Raw genomic sequence first — 23,724 nt, forward strand, 5'->3', positions numbered from 1 at the left:
GCATGCCCCCTGATTTCCTGGGTTTGCTTTAAATCCATGAGAAATAACAAGAAATAGCATCTTTTCTGATTCAGAGGCAGGCTGTTTGTGGATACCCAGTTCCTTCTTTCTTCATCAGACCATCTGCCTCTGCAATCTTATCAGAGACCTCAGAAAGCCCAAACAAGGCAATATGAACGTGATGCCTGGCATGGTCCCATCACATTCAGGTTGGCAGCACAACCAAACTCTTACCTTCTGCATGTAATCTCCCAAGCACTTCAAAGAGAATTATGACATGACTATGCCATGATTTTGACTGGGGCCCATAAATGTAATATTAGTTATTTCATCAAATGTTTTAAATATTTTTTTAATATCTTTTCTTTCCAGTTAAGTTTGACTATGTGTGTCTCTTTGTCCTGTATTCCATCCTTGTTAAAGCTCTGATAACTTTTTTTTAATATTATACCAATTTCCCAAAATAAAAAGGGGAATAGGGGGATAAGTTTGAGAAAGAAAGCAATAATTTAGTCTCTAGCAATTTCATTCTCTAGCTTGACATCTTCGTTGCTTATCCCAGAGCCTTCATGAGCTGTGGCTGTAGGAGTCTTGTTCACTCCCAAACAGATCTGACAGCAGCTGTAAGAACGTGCTTGCAGATTGGTGTGTTATTAGGCCCCAAACTGATATAAAGTTGGCAAGTTTGCCCCTTTCTGCACTCAGTCTTGGCTCTGTTTCCGTCTTGAAGCAATTTTAAATGTTCCTTTTCTGAGGTTGGCATGGCTGATACCTGAACAGGGGACTTTTTGTAGCACTTAATTTGATTTCTGTACTTACGGTTGTTTTCTTTCCTCTCAAATGACTGAACTCAACTGCTGATAAAATGCCTTTTCCGCAGTCTTTAATTAATGACTAACTTGGGCTGGGCTGGGCTGGAAAGAGGTCATTCAGAGCAAAGTGCCAGGTTTTAATATGAAACGAAGTGAATCTATTTACACAAAATTACATGGAAATACACTTCCAAGTAACCACAGTCCTGAAATCTGAGATTCTGCTTCTATTAGTTTGATCTGCAGCCTTGGCAATCACAACTTCATGTTGATTTAAGATGACCTGCTTCTCAGCACACAGGCAGCAGTCCTGCATACAGCACTGTCTGAATGCAAAGCTCCATCTCTGGTGATGGGTCATCAGTGTTCTGTTACAGGCTTTCTCATAAGTTGCAGAAGCATGGCATTATTTAGGCTGCTTTGAAGAGAAACCGTGTGTGAAGTAAAAGGTATAGAAATTGCATGGATGTTGCCAAAAAAAGAAATTAATTAAAAGGAACAAGAAAAGTAGGTCAAATTTTAGCCTAACTGCGTTCAAGTTGTTCCTTTTAAATACAAAGAGAGAGAGAAAATAGGCAGATGGGAGAACAGAAAAGGGAAATAAGCCAGAGTGATTAGCCTGCTGACCTTCCCTTGTTTCTGCTGGTTTTTGCATGTATGTGCACTGTGCTGTTGTTTTTGATGAATAAATTTAAGATATTCCATTTTTGTCCTAAAAGAATCATAAATTCAGTAATTTACACTCTGCTATAATTCCAGTTTGTGGTGTGAGTTTTCACTTTGGAAGATGTTGTACTCATTTTCTATATTTTGCATATTTATTTTGTGTTCATATCAAAGATACACGGCATGGAGAATAATAGTTTTTAGAATAGCATTAGGACTAATTAAGAGAAGAAAATAGCTCAGAACAATGGCATTCTCATTGGTTTTTGTTCCTATGCCATTTTTGAACAATTGAACATTGAACACTCAGTAACAGATTAGCTTATTCATCAGCTTTCTAAGAGCTAAATTTCAATGGATTTCTCCCTTCCTTATATTCTTTGAAATGATTTATATAAAGGAAGGTTTTCACTATATCGCAGCAAGGGTTTCCCAAGAAGTTCCCAACTAATGCTTAGTTAAACAAATTGAGCAGAAATTTATACTGTAATTAGTTTGATGAGTGTTGCACAGCCCAGATTATATCTAGAGTTTTCCACGAAGGGAAGCAAAGAAGTGAAGAAATGAAAGTAAAAAGTGGAAGGATCTTCATTCACAGCTGTTATTTGTTACTTTAAAATACAACTGTAATTAAAGATAACCAATATATACTCTAGTGTTTATCTTAACTTGTCTCTGAATTCTTGCTAGATGTTTGAGGGAACACAGAACTTACCATTTGGATGAGATCCTCTATGTCATTTTTCAGAGTGACCAGAAACTGAAATTTCAAGGAATGGCACCAATACTGTCATAGTTTGCTTTACGTGGTATAAACTGCTGGCAGGTTAGGCCTCATTCACCCAGAAAACTTGGCTTCTCTGTGGAAATAGGTTCGTTCATTTCTTTTCCAAAATGCACTATGTTGAAAATTATGAATATTTCTAATATCTGAGTAGCTTTTGCCTATTGCTAAGCTCTTGATCGCAAAGCTTCCTGCAGAAATGTTTGCCATGGTATGTCCTGTTTCATGAAAAATCTGTTTCCTATTACCATTTTTAAAATTCATTTTCTGGATCTCCTTGTTGTGGAGTTACAAAGTTAAGTAAGACAGGAGTCCTTGATATACTTCTTGTTCTTTCTATCCTTTTGAACATCTCTTGTGTTTATGTCCTTCCAGACCATCCCTTTCTTTTCATGTTCACATCATGAAAACTCTCAGTGTTCTGAATCCTTTCCATGTCTATAATTCTGCATTTAAGAGATCATCATGGTTTCTATGTTGCTTATTTCACAAAAGGATGTAGTTCATTAAACATCACGTTACTTTGCACTACAAGACACCACTTTGAATTATCAGCAATTTGCTGTCATTCACCTGTTGAGAATTGAGTAATATGTTTTTAAGGACTAGCTCTGCTGTAGAAATAAAATCCTAGTTTTCAGCTTATTGGAAATGCAGATATTTTCAAAAAATTGCACAAACCTCTACTGTCTACCTGGAGGCAGCTTTGATATCACATATATATTTTTAATTGAGATGTATTTATTCTGAAGAAAGCAGATTAGCATCAGCATTATTCCAATATAATTTATTTCTCCTCTCCTCTGGCATTAATACCATCTTCCAAAGTGTTACTGCATCAGTATTGTCTTCATAGAACTTCTCCAGCAGAGCAAATTGATTCTGAAATGCTCCATGTTGTTAGTTTACTAATTGTTTCCCCTGCAAAATCATTAAGGTGGCTGTGCTTTCTATTACAATCATGTCAGCACCTCAGAACAATCTGAGGAGACTCAGGGGTAAAATATTTAGCTGAATAATGTAGGCTGTTAGATAAAAACAGCAGTGAGGATAGTGCAGTTAAGTACCTGCTCTCTAATGAGGTCTCCTCTGCAAAGTAAGAGATATATGAAAATATAAAAATAATTACAGTTATTACTGGAAGGTCAAAGTTTTCTGTTCTTTGTTACTACTACTCAGTAAGCTTTCTGACAAAGCAAGATTCTTAAACTCAAGGCTTGCTGGAGGCAATTTTGGAGCAAACAACAGATAGATCTTCTCAGGAAAAGACTTACTTTCTTTTTTTTTAACCTCAAAATATATAAATTAGAACCACAGAATAGATCCAGTGCAGTAACAATGCTCAGACACTGCACAGTATCTTCAGTATACCCTGTTCTCCAAGTGAATGTTACACTTAGAGCATCTCTAGAGTAATAATGCTAAAAATTACCTTTGCAAGCATATTTTAAGAAAACTTTCCAATTTTACTTACAACTTAGAACAGTTGATGTTAAATTATCTCTGTTACCAAACTCTTAACTCTTTCAAAGAGAAACATGTGTTACATGGATGGCTGGTCCTTATTCTATCAACAGTAGCTTTGTCACATCGTTTTTATTAAATTATTTTGTGTTTGTTTCACTCTCAAGCCCAATATCTAAAAACAGTGACGTGTGGCATAGCAATTATGCCCATCTTTCAGGTGGGTAGATGGGAAGTAGAGCTAGTTTCTGTTGTATTAATGTACCTAATCTTAGAGTAGGAAACAACTACCCAACTGAAATCAATGGTAATCACTAGTGGCACTGTTTAGCATCTGGCTCATATAGTCCTCCTATATTGACCTTTGCCTTTATGTTCTCTAGTTTTTATTTGTAACGCCAGAAGAACAAGGGCTATAATTGTAATTAAATCAATCTGAGAACGAGTCACACTGTGGCAGCTAAAGAGGAATCAGGAGAAAAATAATCTAATCTTAAACATGAATGGTATTTGCTGGAGCGAAGGGAGGAAGGGAGGGTGTATGTAATTTTTTTAAAGGGGAATGTAAAACTTGCCAGGAATTCATTACATACTTTTGTTAATTTTTTTTTTCATGACCTTTTTAATAATCTTTTACTTTATGATCTAGCATGGCTGCTGAGACAATGTATGTTGGGAAATTAGTGCCATATCACACATAAATACACATTGATAAATACCATTTATTACCATTTACCACTATTTTCTTCTGTATGCTTTTGCATACAGGTTTTAATCTTTTACTTACAAGCTTTGTTAGAGGCATAATAAATGTCAGGAATAGCTGCCTTTTTTTTTCTTTTTTTTTTTTGTGCCCATTATCTGCTGGCACTGGTTCAGAAATTTTAAGGATCTGCAGCAGGCACCCAAGCATCCTCTACAATCACTGGCAACAGCCACAGTTCTTGGGAGCCATCTGCACAGCTTCTCTCCTAGAACTGGAACCTACAGCTGGCAAGTCTGAAGTGCTGATCACCGGGGATTTCTGAGCTCCTCAGCCTCTCCAGAGCTTGTATGGCTGTCTACACATTTTATTCTTCATCCATTTGAGATCCAAGGTTGGATTACCCTTTTGTGAGTAGACACAAAACAGAGCAGTGCTGTCCCCTTTATATTTACATATCAGAGTTTACCTTCACTGACACATTTAGAATGAAATCTAGGCTCTAAGGTCTTTGAGGCAAAAGACCTTCATCCTATACTTGCACATGGTTTTTCAGTTAGTTTTTCATTTCTGTTAGTTCCACTCAGTCCTGGTTGCATCCTGAATTTACAGTGTTTTGTAATGTGAATAGTAAAAAATGATAACACTGTGTTAGTGATAGGATGTTGCAATCTTGAATTGGTTCTTTAAGCTCATACAAAAAAGAAGCCCTAAATGGGTACTTACAAATTTGATGACTACCAAAAGACTAGTTGCACAATTACAACACAAGATCAAAAATTGGTGGAGATATGTGAGATGGGTAAATTCTTGTACCAGATATAAAATGACTCCTGTCTCTTTTTATTTCCTCTAGAGCAGCTTAAGATGACAGACATCCTAGAACTGTCATTTGTCTGACTGTTTAGTTGCTAAAACCAAAGCGTTCCAGCCAGAACACAATTCAGTATCCAGTGCACTTAGATTTAAATTGTATTTGGAGTAGAATGAAGGTGAACATTTCAGTAAGAATTGAGAAAATGCGAGATGTCAGACTGTTTTCCATAAAGAGCCTCAGTAATGTTTAGCTTGGAGATCTGAGGAGCTCCATGCTGTATATCACAATGTTATGTAAGGCCAGTGTTTGGTCACTGGTTGGGCTTTCATAGCTGTCCATTCAGACTAAAGAGTTATTAAGATTTTGAAATGTAAAAAAGTAAGTGAAATAACAATCATTCCTTAAACTCACAGTCAGATTAGTTTATAGGTATAACCATTCCACCCTTCTTAAACCATCCAACCAGTATTACTATTCTCACTCTTTAATCATACATGTGATAAGGCAGCTTGGCACAGTGCACAGACATTATACATGATGAGGTAAAACATGCTGTTGTGAGGTACATCGTTGTCCCTCATTTTTTGCTGTTCTGTTTGGTTTAGTGGAAACACTTAGCTATTTTATCTTTTAATTGGATGTTTCTTCTTTTCATCGACAGTAAAGCATTAATAGGCATAGTAACAGATGAGTTTTAAAGACCACCTGAAATACTGGTGGGCCCTGAACGTGAGACTGCAACTGACTGTTAAGATAACTACTGCTGTAAGTGATTAAACATTTCAGCTTAAATAATAAACCGATCAAAATTCCAGACACTCTATAATTAACTGTCAGCAGATCTCTAGTAGCTCATTATAAGGTTTGACCCATAAGATTGTCTCTCTCTATTTGTCATGGGTGCAAGAGATCCTAAGTGGACTCAAGTCCTAACCTCCAGACTCAGTATACTGTCCAAGAAGGAGCTCAGAGCTTTTTCTTCAGAAGTCAAGTGGTCATTGGCAAAGGAGAATCTAGCCTCTGAAAATGTATTTGTATGAAGCTCCATGCTAAACAGCTACTGATAATTATTTAGAAGTCCCATCCTACTGCATTTGCATATCTTCAGCTAGGTCTTGCTATGAACTGGAGTGCAGGATGCAGAGTGACCGTAACGTCATCTCTTTTTTCTTATCATGTCATTCCGCTATGAAGTACTGTGAGATTGCTCCAACTATGGAGACTTCTAGGAAGTCTTCCTAGCACATAACACAAAAATGTGCTCTGATAATCCACTGCTAATTCTTCTTCTGTCTGCTATTTTTGCTAGCAGAGTTGTTCTCCAGGGCTTTTCTTGGAAATACATTTACCTTTTGTAAGAGAACAAATTGTATTACATTTTTATGCTTTCTTTTATTTGTTTCTTCTTTATATTCTTAATCTTTTTTTCATATTCCAGAAACCCGTGCAGAAGACATAAGGAAATGAGATTTCTTTCTTAAATTAATTAGTAGGTTTTAACCACTGAGGGAATCTTCAAAAGCATTTTGCCTTTAATTAATTCTTTCTAAAAAATTAGAATGCACCAATTAGAAAAGGTTTTTAAAAAGAGCAATAATCATTTGTTGAGTTCAGATGTTGTGTTAGGAATTAGTATTTCTTTTAGTCGTTACGGTTCTGTGAGGATATGTATGGAACTGTAGACACATCTTTTTCCATTGTCAGCACTGAAACCAATAATTTTCATTTTAAAAGTTTGTCCTTGCTGGACCTGACTTTCAATTCATATAAATCAGACCTTCCTTGATTTAAGACGGGCCAAAGCAGTGGTGTGTTTTGCTTCTCAAAAGACAAATAGTGCCTTAAATCTAACTGTAAAAACAAATTTCAAGCCCTCATCATTTACTTGAATTATGAAACAGGAAACAGAGAAGGATATTTGTCTCCTAGTGATTAAGGACAAGCAGATTTGCAAGGTGTTACAAAAATACTCATCAATCTGTCAGTTATACACCATGATACACGTTAGCACTATAAGAATTATGCAGCAAATGTTAGGCAACGGTTTGAAATATTTAATCTTATTTTAATTGTCTTAAACCTACCTAACATCACTTTATTGGAATTTAATAATCTTAAATTCGGTTCAAAGATTATACTGAACTACCCAGAATAGTAATGCTATGAGAGGATTGTGAAGCTTTCCACTAAAGGATCCTTGAAGATTTTTAGGAAGGTCATAGTGCCTAGCTAAGAAAAAATAAAAATGGAAGACAAATGAAATGTTTGCCTGCATTGCAGAGAAGCATAAAATCAGCTCATCATATGGGAGCAAAAGGTACAGAGATAGTTCTGCAAGTATATTTGTTTTGGCTGATCATGACAGCTGAGAAATAGTACATGCCAATTTTAAAACCCCCCTGTGGGAGCATAATTATTTTATCCTATTTCAAGAAGTAAAGCATGTCCTTTTCGGTTTAAAATATCTCAAGTCAGTGGTATGTATATTTAAATGACTTTCAAGCTGCTTTAGGCTATGCAGGAATGTGTATGAGTGTGTGTGTTTGTGTGAGTAAGAGATTTGGAGAGAATTGAAGCCAGTCCATAACAAATCTCTGCTCTTCTACTGGGAGGGAAGGATGCACACAGGACTTTGTGTATCTTATTATGATTTTTCTTTGTATTTTTTAAACATGGTATAATGCAGAAGAGTCAAAGTATTAATGCTTCCTTGCAGACATTTTATGATATCTGTATGACAAGAAGGGATAAATGATGAGATACAGTTATCATTGCAGATATCCTAGTATCTTGTACTTCTGGCTTGCAATGGTGCTTTGCATGTGGATGTTAATAGTGATGCAGATGCAGAAGTTAGAGACCAAAGGGATCAAGCTGTACGAGTGATGCTCATGGCCAGCTGATCCATTCATTCCTTCAGTCAGTGCTGCACTGACCTGCTGGAGGTCAGCTTTGGTAGATGGGCACACAAATCTCTGCTCTTTGAGAATCTCAGCTGTTTTTGAAGGGAAGAACTTTGACAGGTGGGTGACTCAAAGGCAGTCATATGGTGCAGGTAGTTATGTGGGGTGGAAGCATGGTGTGATGGTAGCTTGTACTTTGTGTGTGTGGTAAGGGGCTCCCTCCCACAGTCTCTCACTTCTGCTGAGCTGGGTGAAAAATGGCCCAACATCACAATTAATGTATAGAAATAATTGATTATCAATGTATGATGTGAGGTGTGATAGCCTCAGCATGAAAATCCTTGGCTTTGTACTTTCTGTGTTCGAGAATGCTCAATTTCTATCCATAAATTCTGCACTAAATTCTGCTTGGATGTGGACAAAGGTCATGTCTCAACAAAAGATTTAAGCGTGTGCTTAACATTAACCATATCTAGTCTAAATCATTCCAAACCATACCTGTGTTTGAGTCCTTTTTGCTGCATTGCAGCCCTCGTGCTCAATTCACATGTGCAGAAGAGGTTCTTGACTCCCAATGCAGCATAAATTCACACAACTTTTCTCACCATAGGGTTGCTGCTCTGCATAATCTTAGCTGGAAGGACATAAGGTAAGGCATAATGTACTGCAGATGGCTGGGAACATGGAGTTCTGAAGTTGTTTAGATGTATTAGTAATCTGAATTGCACTGGAGCATTTGCTGACAGCAAAAGAGACAGCAAGGGGAAATGTATACCTTTCTGTGGAAATTTTAACTTACAGTTCAGTGAATTGTCTATAGAAGATGAAGAGTTCATTTTGAAAATAAACAATGTGAGTTGCTGTACATCACAGCTAAGGGTTCATTTTCTTATGGACTGCAGCTTACATAGTAGTGGCTTCTGAAATCTCTTGTGTGTTTAGTGTGGAGGTGTAAGGTGCTGCAGTAGGTGGCATCACTTTACCTGCTGCTGGTGATGCTGAAAGACATGCTATTCTTCCTTAGGAAGGGAGAGCTATGAAGCCTCCCATGGGGAAATTTGCAATTGTTTAAATCTGGCATAAAAGCAAACTGATGAACAGAAAATATATAAAGAGATAGATACATGAGGGAGGGAGAGAGAGAGTGATAGGTCGATAGATAGATAGATAGACAGACAGACAGACAGACAGATAGGTAGATAGGTAGACAGATAGATCAGACCTTAGAAGATATTTGCAGCAGATTTCCAATATAGAAGTGTCATATAGAATCTGAAATTATAGATAAAGTAGTTACAAAGCAACTGGTATCTCTGCCACTCTTTGGGACATCAGCCTTTGCTGTCACACCAGAACTTCTCTCCATGCATGCTCTCAGGAGGAGTGCCTATAAACAATTTCTGTAATTTTCAATGACTTTTTTCAAACTCCATTCTTCAATTTACCCTGTTTTTGTCTGCTTGCTTGTTTAACTGAAAGCTGAGTATTGAACCTATTTTAGTTTTGCTTTTCCTCACAAGGCATAAAATGTTGAGCAAGATTTTTACTAATTGCTAATATATCAGTTTACTCGGAAAGGAACATTTTTAGTTAAGGTTGTATTGTGATGATAAATTTTATTGACTGTCAGAGAGATAGCTGATATCCAGTTAGAGCTCAGCATCATAAACCACGTCTGTGGACACTTGATAGTGAATACGTGCAAATGCTGCTGATGGCAGTCTGAAGCTCATTGCCAGCCATGTATTGCTCTGGACCAAGCAAAAATAACCACACAGCTCTAGTCAGAGCTGCAAGGATTGGTTTTAATTTTGTACTGTGGATTACTGCTTGCTGCTGTTTGCTTTAAAAGTCATTAATTTCCCACAGCAGGATGGCAGGATCCCCAGATTTCATTCCTCTCTTTGTTGTTTGGTGACCTCTTGTAACTTTTCCACTTCATTTTATCTTTAAAATAGATACAGCACTTCTTCCTACTTGAGAGGGTAAAAATGATAATAATGAGTGAGTCACCACATTGTTCCAGGACTGTTAAAAAAACAGAGACTGTTCTCACTTCTCACTTTTGTCCACCTCTTCTTGGCAGTCATTGCTCTCCTTTTTGTCTTTCTTCCTCTCACCTCTGCCCCATCCCATTTCCACCTGACCCCCAGGCATGCACCGTGACAACCAGCACGTTATCATCTCCCGTTTCTGCCCTGTCTTTGTTTATACAGACGCATAGCTGATTATCTTAACAAAGGACCAAGCATTAATTGATATTTGAACAGTTCTGAGCATGTTGATGTTACTCCTGCTGCAGAGTAAAGAGCTCAAAATAGCTAATTGCTCCTGGGACTTGCCAAAGTTAAATACATAAATAGGACATTTTTTGCATTTTTATTGGAACAGAATTTGCTGAAACAAGGCATAACTGTGTCTTGTAAGGAAGCGATTGCAGAGGGTGGGTTTTGGGAATAAGAGAGGATGAGCTGAACATCAGACCAAACAGGCTGATACATTTCTTTAAAATTGCCTGCTTCTCATGCAAAATGTGCAAGAACACAACACCAAGCTGTCATATAAGATTCTAATTAGATTTTAAAATATCAACTACTATAAAAGCCTATTTAAAAGGGGGAAAAAAAGGAAAAAAAAAAGAAGAAAAAAAAAAGTAGAAAGTGTTACAAAGATCCTGAGCAATTAAAAGAAAGAGGGGTATGTGGCCACATGGTGTTGGGTGGCAGCATCCTGGTTTGCTGCTCTGATCACCTTCAGGCACAAGGGGCATCTTTCTATGGTGGGTCATCTGTGTTCTTGTTTCAAGGGTGGCTCCAGCTGGCCACATCATGCACATTAACAACAGATAAGCTTGCACCTGGGTCATAGCAATCCTCACTATCAGTACAAGATGGGGGTTGTAAGGATAGAGCAGAGCCCTGCTTAAAAGGGCCTGGAAGTACTGGTGGATGGCAAGCAGTACATGAGGCAGCAATGTGCCCTCACAGCCCAGAAAGCCAACTGTATCCTAGGCTACATCCAAAGCTATGTGGCCAGCAGGGTGAGGGAGTGATCCTGCCCCTCTGCTCTTTGCTGGTGAGGCCTCACCTGGAGTACTGCACCCAGATGTGGAGTCCTCAGTACAGGAGAGACATGGAGCTGTTGGAGTGCATCCAGAGGAGGGCCACAAAAATGAGCCAAGGGATGGAACACCTCTCCTATGAGGACAGGCTGAGAGAGCTGGGGCTGTTCAGCCTGGAGAAGAGAAGGCTGTGGGGAGACCTGAGAACGGCCTTTCAGTATCTGAAGGGGACTGTAAGAAAGAAGGGGCCAGTGTCTGTGGTGATTAGACATCTGTCTGTGGTGACAGGACAAGGGGATATGGTTTTAAAGTAAAAGAGGGAAAATTTAGAAACAAGGGTAGCGAGGCAGTGGCACAGGTTGCCCAGAGAGATGGTGGATGTTCCATCCCTGGAGACACTCAGGCTCAGGCTGGACAGGGCTCTGAGCACCTGATGAAGCTGTAGGTGTCCCTGGGGCGTATCAAACAGGGCTCTGCTAGTCAGTCAAGGGAAAGGATTGTCTCACTCCACACTGCACTGGTGCAGCCTCACCCTGAGAACTGTTACTCATTCTGATGTTCATGTTTTTCAAATCAGATGTTGTACACATTTGTGATGTGTACATCTCTGTGTAGTGAAAACCATACTGAAAACACTGAAAACTACCAACAGTTTTTTATACTGCAAGGAGTGACTTTACTTGGTATTTATTACTCTTAGTGGTAAAAATGTATTAGGAGCTTCCCTGCCAGATGATGTTTATGGATCTGAAGAAATTTCATTGTTCTTCCTGTGTTTTTCGCTATAACAAAGATCAAATGCATTTACCTGTTCTCTCAGTTTGTGTAATTTCAGGAGACACTGTATTGCATTTGGAAACTGTGCTATGCTTTTTCTGCTTCTCTACACATCTAATAATTTCACGCATTTAATAATTTCATGCCTAGTTCTGTGTGACAGCTTCCTATATTTTAGGATTAATGAGCGTTGAACTCTTTGCCTGCCCCCGTTATAAACACTTTGTTTCTTTCCAAATTAATCTACTCCTCAGTTCTTCAAGAAACAGCATCTTGCACGCAGCATTTCTTTAAGAGTTTCCTATAAATGAATCATAGAATCATTTGAGTAGAAGAGACCCTTACAGGTCATCTGGTCCAACTACTCTGCAATGGACAGGGACACCAACTCCTCGATCAAAGTGCTGGGAGTCCCATCCAGCCTGACTTCAAATGTCTCCAAGAAAGGGGCATCTCTGTGGGCAACTCGTTCCACCTCCACCCTGGGCAACTCATTCCAGTGCTTCACTACCCTTACTGTAAAAAACTTCTTTCTTATATGCAATCTAAATCTCCTATTTAGGTTTGAAACTTATTTTCTTGCTTTGAGGTATAAGATCCTTGAAGTCTTTAAACTTAGCCTATCAGTCTCTTACTTAGTATAAGCTCTGGGCAGCCTTCACATCTTCATTTTACTTCCCACAACAGCTACAGATACTCTCCATATCTAATTTTACTGCCTTTTTACTCTTAGCTGACTTTGCGTTATGGAACTTTCCTGCATCTATGGCTGTTTATCAACATTTTGATTATGATGACAACTTCATAATGGGAGAAGTGGCCACTAACATTCAGACTGGATATTAATTCCAGATTTATTGTCATGTAGCCTTATCTAGAATTTTAAAGGCCCTTTGCACTCTACTGCTTAATCCTCCAGCTGTTCATATACACATACAAAACTAGGAAGCCACAATGTCCAGTTCCATTTTTTTCCTGGTATGGGTAATCTCCTACGGTGCACTAATTTCAATTACCACAGTATGTCTGGTGCAGGTAAGTAATACTTAAACTTTGAAATAATCTCCTGTTCCTATCTGTTCTACTAATTAATTCTGTGTTGGAGTCGTGTTTACCTTCTTTAAGAAACACTGAGCTGTAATCAATCTAGCGGAAGCATTTAGTGCATTGAAAGTGCATGGTTGAATTCCTGCAATCAGCTTTCTCTGTAACGTTTTTAATATTCCTAACAATATGATGTTTTTTTGGACTCCAGATTCCAAACCGCTAACTATTCCAGTTGTTAACAAAAAATGTTGCTTTCAAGATGATGGAAAAAGCATGCAAGAAAAGAAAAGGTCTCTAAGGAGACACTCAAGAAGTGAGAAAGTGTTATGTGCTTTATTTGTTAGTCATGAGTAGCAGTACATTTTCAGTTGTGAAAACCAAACAAACATAAATCAGTTCACAGAGCTCAGAAGGCATGAGGTGAAAGTGTCAAGAAAATAGCTGGTGAAAACTGTGAAATTATAGAAAAAGCCTTTGTAGAGAAATATGGCAACTGAAATTTTCAATGTGTTTGTGTACAGAAAGATAAGCATTGGGTCACTTGGCATTAGTTCATCTGGGAAGATTTTTCTTACCTTTTCAGATTTGCCTTGTGTAGGATTTCAAATCAGTTGCTAACTCGGATCTGGGTTGTCCCATCTAGAAGCAGTCAAGAGTTTTTAACTTCAAGCCAACTATTCTGAAATCTGAAAAGAAGGTGAAATCACAGCTTAGTTGGCTAAAATCAAACTGAAGTTAATTATCTGTGGCCAGTATCTTGGCAGTATGAGATGAAATTAGCAAAGTCATGGTGATTGGATTATTATTGGATATTGGTGGTAGGTGGATGGTTGGACTAAATGATCTTAGAGGTATTTTCCAACCTTAGCGATTCGATGATTATTAGAGTAACATGAGTTCCTTCATCTGTTTGTTGGGTCCATGCTTGTTTGACTAGCACTGTCGTGACTGTCTGGTTTCTCACCATGGAAAAAAACTTATGGTTGTATGGCCTTCCCCAGGACCAGAAGAGGAAGAAACCTGCTCAGGTAGAAACAGCAACTCCAATTGCTTGTCAATAACAAAGAGACCTTTTCTTTCTTCCTTTCTTTCCTTTCTTTCCTTTCTTTCTTTCCTTTCTTTCCTTTCTCCCTTCCCTCTTTCTCTCTCTTTCTCTTTCTCTCTTTTCCCTCACAGCACACTGAGAAGTAGATGTTGGCCTCCTAGTCTGCCTCAGCTGTGCTTTGCCCAGTGGTGGGGTGCTGGCATACTGCTGCTGCTGAGGCTGCCTTCTACAGGGCAAGAGCAAGTCCTGGGGGATGCTGTGTGCCTTCCTTTTTGCTGTTGCAAGATAAATAGGCACAGCCAACTGAGCCAAGAAGTATAACGAGGCCTTCTAATCTGGGGGCAAACTCAGCAATTAGGCTGATTTAATGCTGTAAAAAATCCTGCAAAATCACCCACCCCCTCTAACACTCACTGCAGGCAGTGCTCCTTTGTGTTGGAGCTGAACCACCCTCACTAAAATCTAGGTGTTACCAGCAGTGCTGCAGGGATTTGACAGTTTGAAATCATATTACGAGCTTCTGGAAGTAGAAATACCTCTTTTCTATTATACAATGCACTTTCAAAGTATGATAAGTTATCATTAATAAAATTTACATTTACAGTTTTTCATCTTTTTAGAGTATATAATATACCTCAGTATATTACGTCTAGGGTTTTCAAAAGACATTTCAATGTCCTTTGAGTTCTTTGAGACGTTGGATTCTTAAATCCCTCAGGCTCATTTAAAATATATCATCATGTAATATTTCAGCTCAATTTTCTTTGCATATGATTAAAAGATTCTGTATGCTAAATCCTCAGAAAAAAAAGAAAATGGAAAAATGACCATTTATATAATTTTACCAATTTAAGGCAAATAAATGAATTAGAATTTCTAAATTAGACTCAGTTTATTTTACTTACATTCCTTTCTTGACAGCCATGTGAAACTTTAAATGCTCTCAGGAAAACAAGATGAAGTGACAGAGGTTTAAGATGTCTGTGAAAACAGCATGTCTGCAATTCTGAAGAATTTGACTCATTTATTTTTTGTAGCATACTGAAATGCAGGTTAGCTGCATTTAGATAGCAAAGCCACCTTAGAAGCGCTTTCAAGGTACATCAAGTTCTCTAAGTGTTTGTTCTTACGTCAGTCCAAATGTATGTTTTGCTGGGGTACACATACCCATTAATTTCAAGTAAGCAAGCTGATAACATATTTGGACTACATGTGTTTTTTGTAGTAACAGGTACACATCATTTCCAGCTTCAAAAATATATGATAATCTTATATTGGAGGTTCCCTGAAGTAGCCTATGACAGCTGGCCATAAGATAACATAGAGAAAATGTTCTTCATGTCAGCATGGTTGTTGGCCCTGCAGAGCAGTGTGTGTCTACCTCATGCAGTACTTGGCCCAGGGCCTCCTGTGTCTTCTTTGTGCTCTCTGTGCTCCCACAGCCTGGTGCTTGTAAACACACCAAGGTCTTCAGCCCAGTACTGAGAAGTTTCACTGGCACTGACTTTCATGCAAGGACCCAGAATGCCTTGATTGGTGCTGTGCATCTTCCCTGTGTCTTATGGTGTCCCTAAGTACCATTACATGTTTTCTTATTCTAAATACTTAAGAGTCTAGAAAGGGGATCTGGACCCAAGTTTTTTCACTTGTGAAGAAGCAAGTGGACTGGCTTGATTAAGGAGTAAGGAGCCATTTTCTTTTCATTTTTTCACTCCTTGACTCACAAACAATTTTCAGGGCAATAGCTCAGCTTCAGTTTCCCATTCTCCTTCTTTCTAATCTGGTGAGGAATTGATATTTTTCTGAAAGGACTAATAAAGCTGTTAATCAGATGATTGAGTTTTGCATGGAGGTTTCTGATATAATGCTTTGCAACTGCCTACATGTAATGGAAGCTCAGCAGATTATCATACTGGTAGTATCAAGAACCAGCAAGATTTCCAGTCTTTACACTTTTCAGGACTTTTTCTACCTTAAAGTGCTTTCCTTCTGTGCCATTTTCTTGGTAAGAAGCCATACAGATTTGTCATTTTTCTTCTCTGAAGGAAGTGGTGTGTCTCAGGGTTGTGTCTTTTTACCACTAGCATAACCTCACAGAACCAAAAGTCTTTTTTATTAGCAGCAGATGTCAAGCAATCCTGTCAGAATGTCAGGGTTTATTTGATAGCGGTGATAGTTTGATACCATACCTACATTGAATAAATCTGGCTTTTTGGTAAACATCCGAAGTGCTATTTGCATGCTGCAGAAAGGTGCTAATTAGTTTTTTTTCTTTTTCTGGAGGATGTGATTTGCTGAGAGTGGATGATGACATTTTGATGGGTACTCTGAAATCAATCAGTGGCAGATCTGGGCATGTTTGAAATGTTTATGTTTAGAGCATTAAATAGCTAATAACTAATAAGCATTGATGAGGAAGAAAGAAGTAAAAGGCTTGGAAATGAGGTTATTCTTCATTTTGGAAATGGTGTGTGATGTTACGGGGTTGGCTGATATTGCAGAATCCCTGTGCCATTACAAATTAAAATGGTTTTGAAGTTGTTAAAGTCAACAGTTCCATATTCATCTTCTGTGTCAGAAAAATGCTTTTATGTGACAGTCAGCTTACTGGGATATTATTAAATCATTTAATCCAGTTGTTTACTGAGTTCCATACCCTGATCTCTTATAACCACAAAAGATTATGTATACATCAGAGAAACAATTTTTTGATGAGCGTATTTATTTTGCTCGTAGAGCTTATAATGCTTGTGTTTTGCTTCTACCTTCATTTCCACTTAATCCAAAGTGTTCATTTGAGTAATTGGTTTCCACATGGGTGGCCTTTCAGGAGAGTCTTTCACATTCTTCCTGAGGGCCCTGTGTGCCCTCTCCTCCCCCAGGGAGACCTGGAGCCTTCCTCCACTCTTCTCTGTGCCCCAAACACACTTCTTCACCTGTGTGGCTCTGTAGGAGAAAAGTGGCTTTAGTGGGATCATTCACACAAAGATGCACCTGTTTTTAGTATCTGTTGAATAGAGACAGCATTTTCATTTTGCTGTAAGTGCAGATTCAGGTAACAAAATTCTGAGTCCATCTGATCTCTATGGGGCTCATGCCTGTAATAGCAGAGGCTGTGAGGCTGTGTTCACAGGGCAATAGAAATGAGAGCTATGGAGCAGTGCCTAGAGCAAGGCCAAGCCTCCCCGAGCCTTCCCTATGTCCCTGTCCTTTCTGGACTCACGATCTGTCAAATGTATTTCTGCTTTCTGTGTGCTGGTTTACATGCTTTAGCAAATAGAACATGGTTGTATCAGCACAATGTATTCATCTTTGGCTTCTGTTTGACACTTCCATTTGCAAAATTGCTACAGCTGGAGTTATGAGCAAACGATTTCTTTATTATTCATAAGCAGCAGGTGCTGCAACAGCCTTTTGGCTACAGTTGTACTCTCTTGGTCCATGGTTTCTATATATTTGATTAGATGGTGTCGTGCTGCTCAGATGGGATGCTAGTACTTCAATAAACGTATTTTGTTACACAATCGGCTATATAGTGCATTATCATTATTATTTCCATAAATCTCTTTTAGTTGACAGCTTTCTGTTGCCACTTGGGACTTTTCCAGCAATAATTTGCATCTTTTTTGTCTGGTGTCTTAAAAATATTTGGAAGTTAATATAGTGTGGACTTGATTTTACAATAACTGGTGCCCTTGTGGTTATGCTAGAACACATCAAGCAGCTATCCAAGCAGGACTGACATATTTATCTTGATTCATATATCATTTATGTCTTCTTCAAGAAATGTTCTTCCCAAGATCCAGTATAGCAGTTTTAGCACCCGCCTGCGGTGTGTGCATGCCAGTGTCATGGTGCTAAAAATCAGGTGCCTGTCCCCAGCAGGATGGTGGAGAGCAGTGCAGCTCGTTGCATGGTGGAAGGGCCAGATGATGTTTCTGTGAAAGGTGGCCCCTAGCACACATGTGGGATACTTGCCTCAACCTTTCCCATCAGCCCAGTGCGTGTCCAAATCTAGGGAACCTGCTTCAGCAAGGGGTGGGACTAGATGATCTCCAGAGGTCCTTTCCAACCACTATGTTCTGTAAATTCCCACTCCTCTAAGAAAGTGAGTTGCTTTTGCCAGAGCCTCTCCTGAGGGCTTGGCACTCACATTCATATGCGATTCTGCTAGAGGAAATGTTGGCTTGCAGTGCTGTCATCTTGCTTCTTCAGCTCTGCAGAATGGGCCAATGCAGAGGTGACTTGAGCCAAAAAGCCCATTCATTCTTTCTGAGCTATAGAAGATCTAGAGGAAGAGGAATTTGAAAAGAAGCCTGGGTCGGATTCAGCTACTGGTGATTTCTGGCCTGGAAGTGACCACCTCACATGGCCCCTGTGGGCTAAAGGCAAACCAACTTCAGCTGTGGCTCCAGCAGACCTTCATACTGAGTAAGGGGCTTGTTTTACAGTGAAATTGTCTTGCAGAAAGGACAACAACTATAGCCTGCTCTACCTATCCCACCTGTGCTTTCCCTGTTGCTTAACAGAAATGCTCAAGCAATTTTCTTCTGTGTTCAGAGGAGGAATTTTCCAATATCTCAGTAAAGATTTTCACTGAATAAAAGGTAAACAAAAAGCATGTTTGTATGGATAGATATTTACTGTATGGATAACAGAGCAGTCAGTGCATCTGACAGACACACACAGATGGCTGTCCATATGGGGACGAACCTATAGCAGGCACTGGCAGTGTGTCACTGCAGGCAGAGGCTGCTGTTTAGACTGGTAGCAGGCTGGGCAGCTCCCACCTATGAGCTCACTGCTATCTGGAAGAATCAGCTCAGCCTTCGCTTTGTTTAAAGATTGGGCTCAGTTTCATGCAGTGTGCTAGTTTCATTTGCAGGCTGTGTTGCTCAGAGTTGTTAGAACTATCACATGAAAGGAGAGTGGATGATGCACATTTAACTGCTGGCTTAAAGTGAGAATAACCTCCTGATTTGGGCATGGAAGGCTGTTAAAGAGAAAAGTAATGGACCAAGAGGTACATCCAAGGATTACATTAATGGGACTGCTTCCATTTAAATTGTAAATGGTACCTGGAGCAGGGTGATGAAAAATATGAAGAACACAATTTTGAAAGTCATTTTGGCTACATCCCTCAGACAAAGGGACCAGGATGACCAGAAGATGAGCAGCCAGGCTGTGGTGTGCTGGGCCACGTGTGTTCCTGTTCTGCATGCTCTGCTTGTGTGAAGGATAGCTCTGAACTCACTGCCTGCGTGACAGCAACCCAGCCAGGGATGAGCACCAGGCTGACCTTAGCAAGTCAACTTAGATGTTCCCTGTGACTTTTTGTGATTAATTCTGAATCTGATGAACTTCGTAAGGTGGTGACAATTCTTAAGACTTGCATGTGTTGTCATCATGAAACATGCTACCTATTTGAAGGAAATTATTAAACAAAAAATATTTTTTTCTTGCAGATGCTGTTTCAGAAGCTGTCTAAGGAGAAAGCAGGTAAGACATGGCATTACTTCTTCATTGTCACTTGGTGACTCATGCAGATGTATGCATTGATGGAAAACCTATGAGAATTGCTGATATTCCAAGTTTTATTTATTTTGTACACTTGCTATGATTACTTTCATGCCTTCGGTCATGAAGAAGACTTATTCGGTTCTTAGGAAAGCTGATAATTCAGCAACCTTGAGTTTATAACTTGAAACATCAGCTCTGTGATAACAAAGGTAACACAAAGTATTTGTTGTCAGTGTCAGGGAGGAGCAAGAGTGCTTTGCCATGGCACTGAAAGGCTTGTGGTGTGTTGATGTATGTGAATGAATCCTCTTTAGAAGAGGTTGGTGGCGGGCTCCTTCTGCAAAATCATATAAAATGTAAATGCAAATAATATAAGCACTGTTCCAGCCTTGCCCCCAGTGGCAGAGTCACGATGCATGTATCATTCACCAGCATGAGCTCACTTGCAGTCGATGGGGTGGGCAATATTAACAGCATTGGAGTGTTTGACTGGTATGGGAAAATGATTTATTTACAGCTGACATCCTGCAGAGTACTGGGATCAGAGCAATTGGCAGAGTTATAAAAATTGATATGCAGACCTCCACTTCTGTTAGCAGGCCAGGAGCTAAGGAAAGGTTTAGGTAGGCAGCAATGCTCACAGAAGTCCTGATTCAGCAAGCTACTTAACACGCAATTAAGTCTGCATTTGACAAATCCAATTCATTGCAGGGGAGAGTAAGCAACTGCTTGAATGATTTGCTCAATTGAGGGTAAATGTCCTTATTAAGTTGTAATAAGCACAATTAGGAACTATAGAGAAAAGAAAACGCTTCCCAAAATGTGAGATTACTGAAAGTTAATAACAGCCCCACAGCTCTGCAAGAAGAAATGTCCCCAAAGTCTAAGGAAATCCTCATTCCCACAGAAGCTTTTGCCAGCTAGCACTACTTAAATAAATCACAAAACAGCTGACCTCTGGAGCTCCCCATTTCCTACTTCTTTTTCTGTCTCATTAGTCAATGTGTATGCAGTGTGTGTCAATTAAAATGAAAGCAATTGGACATCTTTGTTGTAATTATCCATCTGTCCCCAGATGACTTAGCAAAGCCAGTTTGCTAACTCAGTGATTTCTCCTTGCTCAAAGCAGCACTTGCCTCTGCTCCGAATGGCACCCTCAGCTCCTTCCAAGGCCAGCACAGCCCCGTAAGGAGCAGAACGAGCCCCTTTGCAGCCAACTTTGCCGATGAAGGGGCTGTGCTACCAGGAGTCCTGGCCTAGAAAACTGAGCAGAAACACAGGCAACACTGTGCTCAGGTGCTTCACATAGTTCAATACATACATGGAGGCTGCTGAACATAGTATAGGTTTAAGTATTTCCATTCAAGTGCTGTGCACAATTATTTTTTTCTGCTTCATAGGGTATATGAGTATTCATTCTGTGATGACATTTGCCAGTGGAAAATATGCCTTGCTTTTCCAAAGCTAAGAAATTCGATCAGTTTTGAGATTGATTTAGCAATTTTCAATTGTTTGCACTGCTGGGATCAAAACCTCTTTGTGACAAAGAAAGATGATTATGTTAACAGTGCTCCTGTTTTTGACTGTGATAAATATTTGAATTGTTTTGTGATAACATAAATTTGGTCACTGAAGAAAAGATGAAGATTAGCACCCATCCAGCAGCTAGAAGATGATGGCTGAAAATTTGATAAAAATTGATAGCTGCCAGCATGAAAGAAAAATGTCAAGTAACAGGTTTGGTTTGGTAACGGAGGTGGAACTTTACTCATAGAAATTGAGCTGGTAATGAGCTTATCAATTAAAACACTTTGGGCAGAAAATGCCAATTCCTTCAAACTGAAGCACTTTGCAGGAAAGGTTTGCATTTGTGAGTTCCTTTTTGCAGCCATTTCTGTATAATAGGTGTGCACATCTTGACATGGGATCTTCTAACAGTGTTCAGAGGCAGAAGTTTGATTTTTTCTTTTTTTAACTTTGAAAAATCTGGGCTTTGAAATATGAGTTATGTTAAAGCAAGGCATGATTTAGGTTACAGCCAACATATTATTTAAATTACCAAATTGGCAAAAATTATGTCTAAGGCTGAGGAAGAGAGTTCCTTTCAGCTCAGCAGTTCACAAACATTTCTGATACATTCTCTGCCTTCTGGCTTTTTTTTCTGTTTCGGAATTTCCCATGTGAGAAGAAACCCCTTCCTGCCTGTGTCATGTGTAGAGTACAGAACTCTCCTCCTCAAGCTCAATTTTTTTTTGCACCACATGCACCGCATTTGGACTACTGTCATCCTCTCTCATTTGTGTGTGTGTGTGGTTTTTTTTTTCCTTTGAACAAATAAATGCAAATTTTTATGCTTCCATTTCCTCAGTTTTTAGTGGGTGTCTGCCTGTGTGTTAACCAAAATGCTTGGATCTCCTTCACATAGGCTTGCCATTAGGCTGCAGGTCAGCAAACTGTCTGATCTGCTTGGAAGTAGGAGACAGGAGGACAGTTCATACCTGTACTCTTTGTACATGGTGACAGGAATATGTTAAGTTTTACAAATAAATCAAAAATATCCTATTCTGTGGTTTTAGCAAGACTTTTTAAAATGCTGGATTCATTCACCCAACCCCTCCAGAATGAACATGGCTCTCTTGATGCTAAGTTGTTATTCTAACCACTGTCACATACTTGCTGTCATTGATGAGTGTTGCCCTTAGTAGGACTGCCCCACTTCCATCACTGTGCAGTATAGCACTCTGTCCCAGTTGTCATCGCCAATGGTTTTCTTCTCATACTTCCAGGCCCATAACACCTGGCACAGGGCAGTCCTTCACCACTGGCCCCTGGCCCCATTCTAGATTTGTTCCTCAGGTGCTTTAATTGCCTGCTGTGGTGCTATGGAGAGCACTTCGGTGAGCTGCTTCTCTTGCCATCAGATTGATGAAGAAATGTTGTTTTTAGCCTATGGTAATCACTGTTAAAACCTGACTGGCTGATGGTATGCATTCTTACCATCTCCTGTTATACCTCTTAGTGAAAATTATTCAGCTTGAGCATTCTGGCTGCCTGGTGTATTTTAAAGTTAGCACTGCATAGCTCAAGACGACCAACACAGAGCACACTTCATCACTGGTAGGGAAAATGAGATCTTTTACTTTGCTAACAAAAATTTGAAGTCAGATTAAAAGCTGAAACATCCTGTACTTCAGTGATGTGTATGAAGCACTAAATATAGCAGCGTGCTGGTGTATTTGCTGATGCATGGTAATATAGTCTCTAGCAGAGCAGCAATGGGCTGGCAGGGAAGATGGTGCACTGCAGTAATATGATAAAGTCCTCGGGTGACCTTGGCCCCCAGGTATCCTTTATTGATGTGTTATGAAATTCAGATGGAGGCAGATGTGGTTCCAGAGCTTAACAAATAGCTTGATCCTGCATTATTTGTTCAGGCATGCTGCTAATTGACTTCGAGAAGAGATCTCCTTTACTTGAGAAACTAAAACTGACCTATATGGCAGCTGAATGACCACTGCCCACAAAAGGCCTGATTCTAGAAACTGCAACTCCATCTGATCCTTGCTAGATGCTGCATGTCTCATCAGGTCAAACCCATTCAGTGTTTCCCAATGACTGCATATTGTTAGTCATATAAAGACTTATGTTGATGTTTATATTTTACCCATGCTACATTCCCCAGGCAGGAGATACAGGTTGACTGCAGCAAGGAAGACTGAACTGGAAAATGGATAGGGCTCACAGAACCATCCTCAGTTCTGGGGTTTTCTTCTTGCTCTTGTGGCAATGGAGAAGATGGTTGAGCCCTTTACCTGATATGGAAGCCTGCAGTTGCTGGAGATGGAGCTGAGGTTATATCCATGAGCTTCCCTGTCCTACCTTCTGCACAAGAGAGCAACAGTGGGGTTGGACACTGCAGTCTGTCCTAGGCTGAGACAGTACTTGTGACCTATGCTGCTGTTATTCCAGATACACAAGTTTACCCAAGATGAAATTCTGGTGTTATAAACCAGGGAAAATAAAGCCTTATCATCCAAAGCTCCTGTGCATTTACTAGAAAGGTGAATGGGGTCACTTGGATGTGTTTCCAAAATGAAGACAAGATGCTTACTTTGGCTTGAAAAA

The 23,724-nt window shown here is 39.5% G+C and overlaps 1 protein-coding gene across 7 annotated transcripts in view; it reads left to right on the plus strand.

Annotated features, from left to right (window-relative positions):
* Positions 1–23,724, plus strand: part of STARD13 (StAR related lipid transfer domain containing 13) — a 332,321-nt gene that overhangs the window by 144,058 nt on the left and 164,539 nt on the right. For all 7 annotated transcript variants that reach the window (XR_016462786.1, XM_090133176.1, XM_090133167.1 and 4 more), the window contains one exon: positions 19,545–19,578. Coding sequence is in view for 6 of the 7 variants with exons in the window: in XM_090133176.1 (XP_089989302.1) it covers positions 19,545–19,578 (34 nt within the window). In the remaining variant the exon portion in view is untranslated. The remainder of the gene's footprint in view (positions 1–19,544; positions 19,579–23,724) is intronic.

Source organism: Phasianus colchicus, chromosome 1, assembly GCF_987193195.1.
Source record: "Phasianus colchicus chromosome 1, bPhaCol1.hap1.1, whole genome shotgun sequence".
Lineage (NCBI taxonomy): Eukaryota > Metazoa > Chordata > Aves > Galliformes > Phasianidae > Phasianus > Phasianus colchicus.